Raw genomic sequence first — 13,659 nt, 5'->3', positions numbered from 1 at the left:
GCCTATACTGACATTTATTATAATTACTTGCAGTTAAATATGATTGGATCGATCTGCGGTGGATCAAGTTTGAGTTGAATTTCCTGAAATTCGCGGTTTCACGAGAATTTGAACATTTTGAAACTCAATTCATAGTTCACTAAAATAACATGCCTTGCACCGTTTCCCACTCTGCTGAAGCATCAGAAAGTTTTATAACATCATTTTGTGTTGCTGCATGGGCTTCCCATAATGCCATGCAGCTATTATGTCTTGTGGATTTTCATACCTTGTGCAATGGTGGTGTGTACCTGGGCCATCACAGATCAGTGGTTCCCAGCGGAGCACAATTTGTCTGGCAGAGTCGTTTTCCATTTCCAGAATCACAAGGTAAGTCTCTCTCTCCTGTTAAGTGTAAGTTCTTATGTTTAATTGGGTCCTCTCTTTCTTTCTCCTGTAGATTGTAAGCTCAATCTACAGAGAGGAGACACAGATTAGATATTAGAAAAAACTTTTTGACAGTTAGGGTGATCAATGAGTGGAACAGGCTGCCACAAAAGGTGTTGAGTTCCCCTTCAATGGACGTCTATAAACAGAGGCTGGACAGATATCTGTCTGAGATGATTTAGTGAATCCTGCTTTGAGCAGGGGGTTGGACCAGATGACCCAGGAAGTCCCTTGCAACTCTACCATTCTACGATTCTATTCTATTCTATTATGGTCAGCAGACTCCACTCTCTCTCCTGTAGAGTGTAAGCTCTTAAGGTCAGTGGTTACTCTCTCTTTTGTACATAAAAGCTCATATGACAAGAGGGGTCATCTCTCTCACTTGCAAAGTGTAAGCTCTTATGGTCAGAATGGTCAACTGGGTTCTCTCTCTTTTCTCTTATTCAATGCAAATCAAGTTTTTGGGGAAATTTCAGCGAAGTCTGTAAATTTGAGTGTCATAAAATCCACTCATCTCTACTTGTAATATTTCTATTTCTAAATTTATATCCTGCTTAAGTGGTTTATAATACTCAAGACAGAACTTCTAAAATTGTTAAAGCCATTTGAAGAGTTCAGTTTATAGAGCTTAAGCTCTATACCATCAATAAACATTCAATACTTGGGCTTTTAAATAGCTTTACAGCTAAGGCAGCACGGTGGCTCAGTGGTTAGCACTGCAGCTTTGCAGAGCTGGGTTCCTGGGTTCACATCCCACCAAGGACAACATCTTCAAGAAGTTTGTATGTTCTCCCCGTGTTAACGTGGATTTCTTCGGGGTTCTCTGGTTTTCTCCCACACTCCAAAGACATACCGAAAGGGTATTAGATTGTGAGCCCCAATGGGGACAGTGATGATATTGTCTTAAAAGTGCTGCTTAATATTATGGTGCTAGATAAGCAAAGCATGATAATAATAAATGCTTAAGAAGCCTAGCATACTGTATGACACACAAAATTGTTCTTCTTTACCTTTCTTCTTTGCTCAATATATCCTGAAATGAATATCTTTGAAAAAACTTATTTTAACAATAACCTGTTGCAAAATGTGTATAATATATTTGTCTAAGTGTTGCCATCCTTTTGTAGGTATTGCTGCCATGTGATATTAATATACAGTACAGTGCAGACCAAAAGTTTGGACACACCTTCTCATTTAAAGATTTTTCTGTATTTTCATGACTATGAAAATTGTACATTCACACTGAAGGCATCAAAACTATGAATTAACACATGTTAAATACTTAACAAAAAAGTGTGAAACAACTGAAAATATGTCTTATATTCTAGGTTCTACAAAGTAGTCACCTTTTGCTTTGATGACTGCTTTGCACTCTCTTGGCATTCTCTTGATGAGCTTCAAGAGGTAGCTGTTTCACACTTTTTTGTTAAGTATATAATTCCACATGTGTTAATTCATAGTTTTGATGCCTTCAGTGTGAATGTACAATTTTCATAGTCATGAAAATACAGAAAAATCTTTAAATGAGAAGGTGTGTCCAAACTTTTGGTCTGTACTTTATTACATTTTTATCATAACATATTGGAAATCTTAATTTGTGCAAAGTTAAAGAGGACACGTCTGTAGTTAGACATTAAAAGAGCTTACGTCAATACTTTTGTTGGAAGACAATACTTAATTTATAGCGCCTGAATAAATAGAACTATAATAGGGATATTTTGATTTAATAACATGTTCATATGATCAACTTCTGTTAAATCCAAAGAAACAGCAAAAATAATATCAGTAAGGACCTCACAAATAAAGATTGATATGCATAGATATAATACTGGCGTAAACTTTAGGATTTAATAGTTGTTAAAGCTTTTCAAGTTTAAGATTTTGATACAATGGCAAACATCTTAAAAATTACAAGCAGAAAGAAAATGAGTAGAAGATGATATTTAGTTGTGAGTTTAAAATTTTGTATGTGTTGAATGCGATGTTAAGTTTGGGAAGTACAGGATTATAATTTCCAATAAATTGTAATTTTCAAAGATTATCTGCAAAATTGCATCCACTGCATCCTCCTTAGTTATTAGAGAAGCTTGTTTAGATCCACAGATGAAAAGTTTCATAGTGGATAATATTGTAATGTTGAAGCACTCTGATTTTCTATTCTGTACTCTTTTTATTCTAGTTGTTATCAATAAAGATTATTTTTAGGATTAATATACTCTGTTGTATCCTGGGCCTTATTTTGCCTGATCCCATGTTGTAGAATCTAAAGATTGTAGCATTGTTGTGATAACGAAAGTATTCTGCTGGACTGGCACTGTGAGAACAGGTTTTTACCTTATGACATTAGCAGTACTCCTTTAGATTGGCCCGCTTGGTGCGTCACAAATTGGCCTGCACTAACTCTTAAAAATTTACTTTTTAATTTGCTTTTTTTTGTTAAATAAATAGCAATTGAATATAGTGTTTTTCTAAAAAAGATCATGTCATTGTTTGTCTTTAGTTTACCAAAAACCAAAAAACAAAAACTACAATTTGATTTTGGATTTCTTTTTATTGGTAAAACAAACAAAATGCTGAGAAATAGTTTTCATTATTTTTCCAGTATCATCTAAGAATTTCAATAGAAATACTTTTATGACTGTTAATACAATAATAATAATAACAACGTAACTTTTCTATGTCTGTGTAAAATCTTTACATCTGCACTAAAGAAAAACATACAGTAAAAAAGTTGAAGTAAAAAGAATACTCACTTATCATTTATGTAAGAAAAGTAAAATCATAAAACAAAATTATTAATGTGAATAAAAATATAATGTAGATAAACGATAGATAACTAGATATATAGATAGATAGACAGATCGATAGATAGATAGATATAGATCGATAGATAGAAAAACAGATTGCATAGTTTTTGCTCCAAAAGAAAATGTCTTTTGGTAGAAATAAAAATTCATTATAAATCAAAAGTTAATGATAGTATCTTAAACAAATGTTGTAAGATTATAATAAAATATACAATTTATTAAAAGTAATGAAAACATGGAATTAGAACATGAATTTTGTAAAACCACTTAAGTAATCTAGAACAAGTGATGGATTTTGCAGCCTCCCTTCACTTTTGCCAATAGAAGCAGATACTATACAAAGGAGCCCTCTAGTATCTTAAACTCTGTACGTTAAAAATGGGTTTTCTAAATTAGACAAATCCTTGAGACGTAAATAATATTAATTTTAGATGCTATGAAAAAAAAAACATGAATTGCTTAAACATGTTAGCATATTTAGTATTTTTCAAAAGGACAATTTTATTTTTTGCTAAACAAAAGAAATATAAAACGTAAACTTTAAAAACCCAGAATGTTAGTCTTGATGAATCAGTGTCTGTATCTTTTTCCCATGTTATTTAATTAATACTGTGGGGCTGGAAAGTGACATTTTATATCCTAAGCACTATCAATGATAAGACATACAGTTCTGAGCACTATGTGACAATGCAATTAAAGAACCTTTCAGCTTTCGATAAGCCTTTAACTTTATGAATCTCATCAGAATTTATCATTTATAGCCCCCTCCTAGGGCCTCAGCCCTACTATCCGTATTTGGTCAGTATTCGGTCAGTATTTTTTCTCAGGAGTGGGAGTCAAAACCAGGTGAGGAACAATCAGAGAAAAGCAATAATAGAAACAAGTCCCCAATTCTGCATTTATCACTCACTCCTGGCTTTGTCTCCCACCCCTGAGAAAAAATACTGACCGAATAATGACCAAACACTGATAGTGGGGCCGTGGCCTTAAATTAAAATGCATAGCTAAGTATTCGTCATATTAAAAATGGATAATTATCACATTTTATAAAAAATGTTTACCTTACGTATATGCTAATTCCAAGTTTAAAGTCTGCTTTTCATTAAACTTCCTGATTGCACTTGTTTGCTCTATTTTTCACTGATCATCTATTTTCTTCAATAATTTTCACATGTAATTAAGAAATAAAATATATGGAAATCCATCATCCCTATTAGTAGATATATGTGACCTCAAAAACATTTCTACCAAGTAGTCTATATATTCTACAATGTCTTAACTTTGCTGTATTCAAGTCATATACTATATTCTAATATACTACTTCAACACTTGCAGAGATCGTTCTAACAAAAGGTATGGTTTACTTTTATATTCTGCCAGTTAAACAGGTTATTAAAGTCATTTAGGATGGGATCCATCCTATGAAACCCCTACCCTTGACAATTATTACAAGTGGGTTTCAGAAACCTGTGTCTACGTTTTTTTATGCTATGAGTAGAGCATAATATGACACATTTGATTCACATAAAAATTTTGATGCAAATTGATTGCTTGGCCAAATTCAAATGAATTGCTCAATTCCAAATTTGGAAGATTCAATCATCACTAGTATTAGAAAGTATTGTAAAATAGGCTCAAATGGTTGATTCATAGCTGAACTCTTTAAGGTACTCTAATTTCCCTGAAGTGCAAAAAATATTTTAATTATATAATGAAGGAAATATTGGCTTTCGGCTTTAATAATTATGCCAAATTTTTAAGTCAATGGTTCAGTTGCTTTTTTTTGCAAGAGAACAATTATTAATAAAATTATAGTAAAAAAATAAAGAAAATGCTTAAAATTTAAATCAAATGTACATCACAAAATGACCTATTGTTTAAATTAGAATTTTATGTCAAATGTGGATTTTCAATATTTTCATATTTTTTTTACATTTTCATATCACAAGAAAAAAAAAACCTTAACTGTTGGTATTTTTTTTACACTGGCCACAATGCAAAATATTAGACTCACACTTTCTGTTCTTTTCAGCAGCCACATGGACATACGCAGGGTTAGACTGACTCAGATCTTATTGAGCTATATTAAAGTGCTAACTGCTCTTGCCATAAACAGAGCAAAGTTTATTGTGAAGAGGAGAGGAGATAAATTCTAAGCATCTACTGTGAGTGGTTAGAGATGAGTTAATCTGCTGATATTTGATTTATATATAATACTCACCTTTTGAAAGACCCAAAGCTATCCTGCCGAGCAACTGCTTCTTGCTTCACTATTCAAGTGCAAAGGTGAAGAAGTCGTATAAACACCCTCTCTGAAGACTTCTCACATATTATTGTTCTTAAAAGCTGTTTTATGTGATGTATTCTCATGTGCCTGCAGTTTATTTGGAGGTGACATGGTTAACTGAGCCAGCCCAGTTTGGGAGAAGTTAAGTGGGCATGTAGGAACTTAGTTGCTGTTTGTTAAGGAGGAGGAGATAACCTACTGAAGAAGGAAATGTTATATTCTGTTTTCTAGAGTATAGGCCACAAGTGAGAAGTGTGTTCAGTGACAAAAAAAATCTAAGTATAGCAAGTTCTAGAGCAAGTAAGAAGGAGATTAGAGAGGCAGAATTCCCCAAAGCAGCTAAAAGGAGTGGGCTACAAGAAGGCACCGTGTTAACCAATTCCAGAGATTTAGAGAATTCCTATTCTGACCAGGAGGGGACACATGGTGCCATTATAGTGGAGGGTAGAGAAAGTAAGGCCAGTGTTGGAAAACTTGAGAAGTACTCTGTCACTCATGAATAAAACCATTAACATCCAAATGCCAAGTGTGTTACGAATAAGAAGAGATTGATACAGAAGAAATGTTCAGAAAGTATAGTGTTTGTTATTGATTGTTAAAATGCTAAATAAGGAATTTCAGTAAAGATGTTTTTATCTTTTTACAGTGGATTCTGGTCTCACTGATTCATTGCATATTTATAAGGTCCCCACACCATCAAACCACTTGTGGCCTGAAAAGGGGTAAGCAGCAAATCCAAAGACAGCACATACACACTCACTCAGGATACCATTACCGGGTACTTTGGGACCATGAAGTATACATAGTGGCAAGATGTCCCTTACACAGGTATCATTAATTCCTCTGGTGCTGATTAGGCCTAAGAAAGTAATGATGTGGTTGGGAAAATAAACATGATAACATTGCAAAAGCTTCTTGCAATGTTATGACGTGTTACCCTATGATGTCATGAAGTCATGAGACCAATCCAGAGGCAATAATGGGCCCATTTATATAGGAATATTTCTACTTCACTGCGTTCAGTCAAGTTTAACATATTTGATTGACAAATTATGTACTTTTGTTAAAAAATATAGTAAATCATATCACAGGAACATAACTGATATATAGAAAAATATTCTGCAGTCATAGAAATCACAAAACAATGAAAACAGCAATTCCTAAAATGTGCACAGAAATACAATGAATATAATAATTATAAATTGTACAGACACGTTGTTTCCACATAACCTCACAAAACTAGTTACTCTAGAAGCATTCTACACTAAATAATATCCCAATCACTGATAAAACTACCAGACAATACATAGATGCCCTGATATTAAGGACTATGTCACAAATTTTTCATTACAATTAGTCGATCAACAATAAGAGATGATTTTATAGAACCTTATGAAAAAAAGTAAAATCTAACAAAATCTTACCTGGTTATTGGTTGAAAAATCTACTCTTAAGTTTTCAGTTGCTTGTTCTGTATTATCAGCATCAATCAGGTTTTCCACAGGAACATTTCCACTTGGATTCATGTAAGTAAAGTCTCCCTCAGTAGGATCTAGTGCCACACACATATTATATGAGTATGGTAAAGGTAACGATCCATCACTATACATGGAGAAGGTCCTGGGATCAATTGGAGGATACAGATTTGTAGTGAGAGAAGAGAAGGCTGGTAATGGTTTTGGCTGCTTACATTTGGATATAATTGTCACCATCACTGTTATTATAAAAAGCAAAGAAATAAGTGCAAGTCCAACCACTAAGTAGAATTGTAAGTTGATTTGAGTTTCTTCATCTTTCGGTTTGCTATTGAATTTAGGAACAACCTGCTGAAAGTCATCTGCAATAATAAGACTTAAGGTGGTTGTAGCAGAGAGAGTGGGATGTCCATTGTCCTTCACCATCACTATAATTTTGTAATTCAACTTGTCCTTTTCTTGAAAGATACGTGATGTTCTGATCTCTCCTGTGTGCTCACTTATCACAAAATTATTTTGGTCTGACACTGGTATAAAATGATAAGAGAGCCAGGAATTGTGTCCGGAGTCTGCATCCACTGCCACCACTTTAGTTATTAAAGAACCAGGCTCAGAAACAAAAGGCACCATCTCAAAGACTGCCGACCCATCGGTATCTGGTGATGGGTATAAGATCTTTGGTGCATTATCATTCTGGTCCACTATATGGATACATAATGTAACATTGCTGCTCAAAGAGGGAGATCTATTGTCTGAGGCTGTGACTTCTATTATAAACTCCTTGTTCTGCTCATAATCAAATGATCTTTGAGCATAGAGAACTCCGGTCTCTATATTGATGGAGAGATAAGACGTCATTGATGGAGTTTCTGTAATGGTACTAGAAATTGAGTAAATTATTTTAGCATTGTCTCCAGTATCAGGATCTGAGGCTTGTATGCTGAATATTGAAGCTCCAGGTAAATTGTTCTCTGCCACATAAGACACATAAATAGATTTAGAAAACATTGGTGGGTTGTCATTGATATCTGATATATCCAATGTGAGAACTCGTGTACTGGAAAGAGATGGAGATCCTCTATCTGTAGCTATAATAGTGATATTGTAAAATGATGATTTTTCTCTGTCAATACCAGTTTTCAAGGCAATTTTATAGTAATTGTTCAATGATAGCAAAATAAAGGGAACATCTTCAAGAATTTGGCAGTCAACATCTGCATTATCTCCAGAATCTTGGTCATGAACTTCGATCAAAGCGATCATTGTTCCAGGGGCAGAATCCTCAGGAATAGGAGAAGATAATGAGGTGATGGATATCTCAGGAGCATTGTCATTTACATCTATGACTTCCACCAGAACCTTACAATGAGCTACAAGGCCTCCTCCATCCTTGGCTTGTACAGACAGTTCATAATTTTTAATTACTTCAAAATCAAAATTGCTATGGGTCTTGATTTCACCAGTAGTTGTGTTAATACTAAATGTTCCTGTATCATGGATGTGTCCTGAGCTTTTTCTGAAAATATATGCAATTTGTGCATTGATCCCTTCGTCATTGTCTGTAGCATTTAATATGATCACTGTAGAATTAATTGCAATATTTTCTTTTAAGGTGACTTTATACATATCCTGAGAAAATACAGGGGCATTGTCATTGGCATCTATAACAATGATTTTTAGTAATGTTGTACCAGACCTGATAGGATTTCCTCCATCCAAGGCTGTTAGCATTATTTCATGAATATCTTGTGTTTCTCGATCTAATGGTTTCTCTAGGACAAGCTCTGGAAATATAGTCCCATCTGTTCTGATATCCTCAGTGAGTGTAAAATACTGATTATCACTGAGCTTGTATGTCTGCACTGAATTACTACCAATATCTAGATCTTCTGCACTTTCTAATGCAAATCTTGCTCCAGGTGATGTCAATTCTATTATTTCCAAAGTAATTGTTTTATGATAAAACTGTGGAGAATTGTCATTTATATCCTGAATGTCAACTGTGACCTGAAAAATATTTAATGGATCTGCAACCATAGCATCAAACATTAAATAGCAGCTAGCTTCTGCTCCACATAATGTCTCTCTGTCTATTCTGTCTCTTATGTACAGATTTCCATTATCTAGTTTGATATAAAAATATTTTTCAGAAGTTCTAGACACAATCCTCAGCTTTCTAGATGAGAGCTGTTTAATATCTAATCCAAGGTCATCTGCAATATTTGCTATAACAGAGTCTTTCCTCATTTCTTCCTTAATTGAATAATGAATCTGACCTGAGACTGAATGACACAGGCAAGAAAACAATATAGAAATGGTTACTTGCCATCTGATTCCTGTGCAATCCTGTACAAGAGGTTCCATCTTGTCTTTCCTCAGTGATTATTCTCATAAAATATCCAGTAAAGATTTGTGATCCAGTACAAATATGATGCAGAAAAATGTTCATAATATCTGTAATTCAATTTTTTAAATGTTTTCTTAGCTCGGTGTTCAGGAGAATCCAGAAAATATGTGTCGTTCTTTCTGTATATCAGCAAAGAATATGGCAGAGTAAAATAACACTGGATTTTCAGTTCTGCATTTTATTCCATACTGGTTAAACAGCGGCGCTCAGAGGTGAAAATACGGAATTGCAATGATCTTATTTTTTTTTTTTATTTATAAACTCAAAATGATCAGAATATGTTTTAATGACTTTGTTGCATGATTTTTCAATTTTCTTTATATAGTTTATCCCTAAGTTGATATTATGCCTGATTATAATATATAAAAACTATTAAATATTTAAAAAAATCCTTAAACAAATATTCTGTATATTGTTTGCCCTTTATATAATAAAAAAACAATATGTATGTAATAAACAAGAAATGCAAAACTAAACATACCAAACATATGTAAAAAGAACAAAGTAAGATATTACAGGGAGATTTCAAAATAACGCGTGCTTACCAGAATTATCATACACTCTAACAGAACAGGAGAGTATGCCGAAGTAATAGAATATACAAACCAAAACAGTTTTCAAAGACGGAATACGCATATATTTAACTCATACATTTGTCAGAGACTTGCAGTATAAATGCAGATTACGAATTTAAGTAATGGGTTTAAGATACTTTAAGTAATAGATAAAATGTCCATATGTATAGTATGAAAAAATAGGATGATGCAGCTACTTGTATGAAACATCTAAAGAAGTATAACTAAACCAAGGTATTGTAGCTCACAGCCTTCCTGCCCATCGGCTATTAGCAAAAGGATAAATGGTAAACTCAACATGATAAAAAAACAAGTATCACCTAAAGCTGTAATATGAATCTTGAAAAAAAAAACAGCTTGTAACAAATAGGAATAAATTGATAGTAAGAGTCCAAAAGTATACTGGTAGGTGTGTTAATCTAAGAGTAGCATTATGTACGGACAAAGACTCTGATTTCTGAGATGAGATACTGGGCTTCTTGCTGTCACTCTGATAAAATCACTCTTTTGTCTGATGTAGTTCTACCAGTTCTCTGGCTTCTGAGCTCTATATAACCCCACCCACATGACTGATTGTCAGCTTTCTGTATATACTATAAATTGTCATAAGGCTGCTAATCAGTGGTGGGGTGTGGTTATGTAGTAATGATGAGGGGAGTAGCTTCCCTCTAGAGCACTAAAAGGGTTAGAGAGTGTGTTCCTGCCAGTTAGATCTCTCTGGGCTACAGTTAGGTCCAGTTAAGGGGTTAGCTGTGATTATCCAGCTCAGTAGAGGGATAGGGGACACAGTGCTATACTTGAGCACAGGAAGTGAATAAATGTTCTGTTTCTGATATGTTTCCTTGTGGGCTACAGTATTGTTAACCAGCCACAGGATGCCACTGTCTAGAATGCAGATGACAGGTGAAATTGGCCAGTAGCATTGTAGGCATTTAGGACAGCTCATAGAGGGTGGGCACTGTAGGAAATCTCTGATTAGTTTCCAGGACCAGGAAGTGAAGAGTTAGTGAGAGTTAGTACTTGGGACAGTACAGGCAGCCTCGATATATTGGCTGCTAGGGCAGACGTGAGCCCCATACCCCAGACAGTGGATCACCAAGGAGGAGAATCCTTCCACAAGAGTCTCCTTAGCTGGCCTGGGAAACTCAAGAGAGTCGTTGAGGACCTGGGAGCACATTCTGTCTGAAGGCTGCAGAAGTCAGGACTCAAACCTAAGATGTGGGGAGAACTGGGATCCCGATATATGTCATGGGTGAGGAAGATTCTCTAGGGCTAGAGACTAGTGTTGAGTGAATTTGTTCGGCATTTCAAATTTGTGTTCATGTTCGGGGTTCCGGCTTGTTAGCACCAAAAAATCGGTTCCGCCCATGAACATCCCTGATTTGCCACGCTGTCACGCAGATAACATTTTCATTTTCATGGCTCAACGTTATAATATTCTGTAAAGTATCCATTAGTCAGGGTGCTCATTACACCTTAAAGTAAGTTCCTACAGGGTTGTAGTTTCCAAAATGGGATCACTTGTGGGGATTTTTCACTGTTTAGGCACATCAGGGGATCTTAAAACACGACATGGCGTCCACTATCTATTCCAGCCAATTTTGCTATCCAATACTCAAATGGTGCTCCTTCCCTTACAAGCCCTACCGTGTGCGCAAACAGTAGTTTTTCACCACATATAAGATTTCAGTGTACTCAGGAGAAATTGCACAACAAATTGTGTGGTCTATTTTCTCCTGTTACCCTTGGGAAAATGAAAAGTTTGGGGCTAGAGCAACATTTTTGTGGAAATTTTTTTTTTCATTTTCACGGCTCAATATTATAAAATTCTGTGAAGCATCTGCGGGTTCAAGGTGTTCACAGTATCTCTTAAAAAATTCAGTGAGGGGTGTAGTTTCCAAAATGGGGTCATTTGTGGGGGATTCCACTTTATAGCCACATCAGGGGCTCTTCAAACCCGACAATGTGTCCGCTATGTACTTCAGCCAATTTTCAAAAGTCAAATGGTACTTATTCACTTTCGAGCCCTGCCTTGTGCCAAAATAGCAAATTTCCACCACTTATAAGGTATCAGTGTACTCAGGAAAATTTGCACAACAAATTGTATGGTCCATTTTCTTATGTTACCATTGTGAAAATAAAAAAAATTGGGGCTAAAGCAACATTTTTTGTGGAAAAAAATTTAAATTTTCAATCTTTCCTTCTATATTGCTTAATTCCTGTGAATCACCTAAAGGGTTATTAAACTTTCTGAATGTGGTTTTGATCACTTTGAAGGGTGCAGTTTTTAAAATAGTGTCATTTTTTGTTATTTTCTGTCACATAGGCCCCTCAAAGTCTCTTCAAATATGATGTGGTCCCTAAAAAATTGACTTTGTAAATTTTGTTGGAAAAATGAAAAATTGCTGATTAACTTTTTACCTTTCTAAATTCATAAAAAAATTATCTTTGAAAATTGACGCTGATATAAAGTAGACATGTGGAAAATGCTATTATTTATCTATTTTGCTTGGTATAACTATCTGATTTAAGCACATAAAAATTCAAAGTTTGAATATTGCAAGATTTTCACATTTTTTGTAAAATTTTCAAGATTTTCATAAATAAACGCAAATCATATTGACCAAAATTTACCACTATCGTGAAGTAAAACGTGTCACAAAAAACCCTCAGATTCTTAGAATCACTGGGATATTTTGAAGCGTTCCAGAGTTATTACCTCATTAAATGACACTGGTCAGAATTGTAAAATTTGGCCTGGTCATGAAGGTGAAAACAGATTTGAGGTGGAGGGGTTAACAAGACACTGTTGGAAAATGTGTATAATATATTTCTCTATGTGTTGCCACCCTATAGAAGGTTTTGCTACCATTTTCATACGATCAACTTCCATTAAATCCAAAAAAACAACAAAAATAGTATCAGTAAGGATTTCACAAAGATAGATTTTTTATGCATAGATATTATTCTGGAGTAAACTTGAGGTTTAAATAGTTGGTGAAGATTTTCAAGTTTTATATTTTAATAAAATGGCAAACATTACAAATATTACAATCAGAAAAAACATCAGTATAAGACCTACAACAATTTGTACTGTACTTGTATGTTTACAATTTTGTGCATGTGTATAATGTGATGTTAAGTTTGAGAACTACTTCATTATAATTTCCAGAAAATTGTTAGGTTATACAAACTGAGAGAGAAGGGTGTCCATTGACTACCACTATCACCACAACTTTGTGATCTTTTACATTCTTCTCTTGAAATGCATGCAGCATCTGAATCTCACTGGCATGATTGCTAATGACAAAGTCAGAAAATTCTAATGTGCGGATGAAGTAGGAAGGGAGCCAAGAATTATTTTTAAAGATTATTTGCATCATTTGCAAAGACTGCATCCACTGCAATCTCCTTAGTTATTAGAGAACCTTTAGTTTGCCCCAAAAAAATGAAAAAAAAAAAATACAATTTGATTTTGGAATTATTTTTAATGGTAAAAGAAAAATATTAAAATGCTGATAAATAGTTTTCATTATTTTGCCCTTAACATCTAAATATTTCAATAGTAAACTGATACTTTTATGACTGTTTATATAATAATAGTAATAATAATAATAATAATATTACTTTTTAGATCGGTGTAAAAACTTTACATCTGCACTAAAGAAAAAGATACAATAAA

At 34.2% G+C, this 13,659-nt stretch overlaps 1 protein-coding gene across 1 annotated transcript; it reads right to left on the bottom strand.

The window, feature by feature from the left end:
• Nucleotides 1–6,197: 6,197 nt before the first annotated feature.
• On the bottom strand, nt 6,198–13,357 carry LOC141164049 (protocadherin gamma-B1-like). Its single transcript, XM_073649213.1, has 6 exons — nt 13,172–13,357; nt 11,074–11,166; nt 10,208–10,316; nt 6,945–9,277; nt 6,484–6,577; nt 6,198–6,379 (listed from the first exon to the last, which is right to left on the bottom strand). The coding sequence occupies exons 1-6, from the start codon at nt 13,355–13,357 to the stop codon at nt 6,198–6,200; spliced, it is 2,997 nt and encodes a 998-aa protein (XP_073505314.1).
• Between the last annotated feature and the right edge of the window lie 302 nt (nt 13,358–13,659).

The sequence above is a fragment of the Phyllobates terribilis genome, unplaced genomic scaffold, assembly GCF_046119375.1.
Source record: "Phyllobates terribilis strain yellow unplaced genomic scaffold, ASM4611937v1 Scaffold_10__3_contigs__length_209671492, whole genome shotgun sequence".
Lineage (NCBI taxonomy): Eukaryota > Metazoa > Chordata > Amphibia > Anura > Dendrobatidae > Phyllobates > Phyllobates terribilis.
Note: the sequence above shows the minus strand (reverse complement) of the source record. Positions and strands in the feature narration are given on the sequence as shown.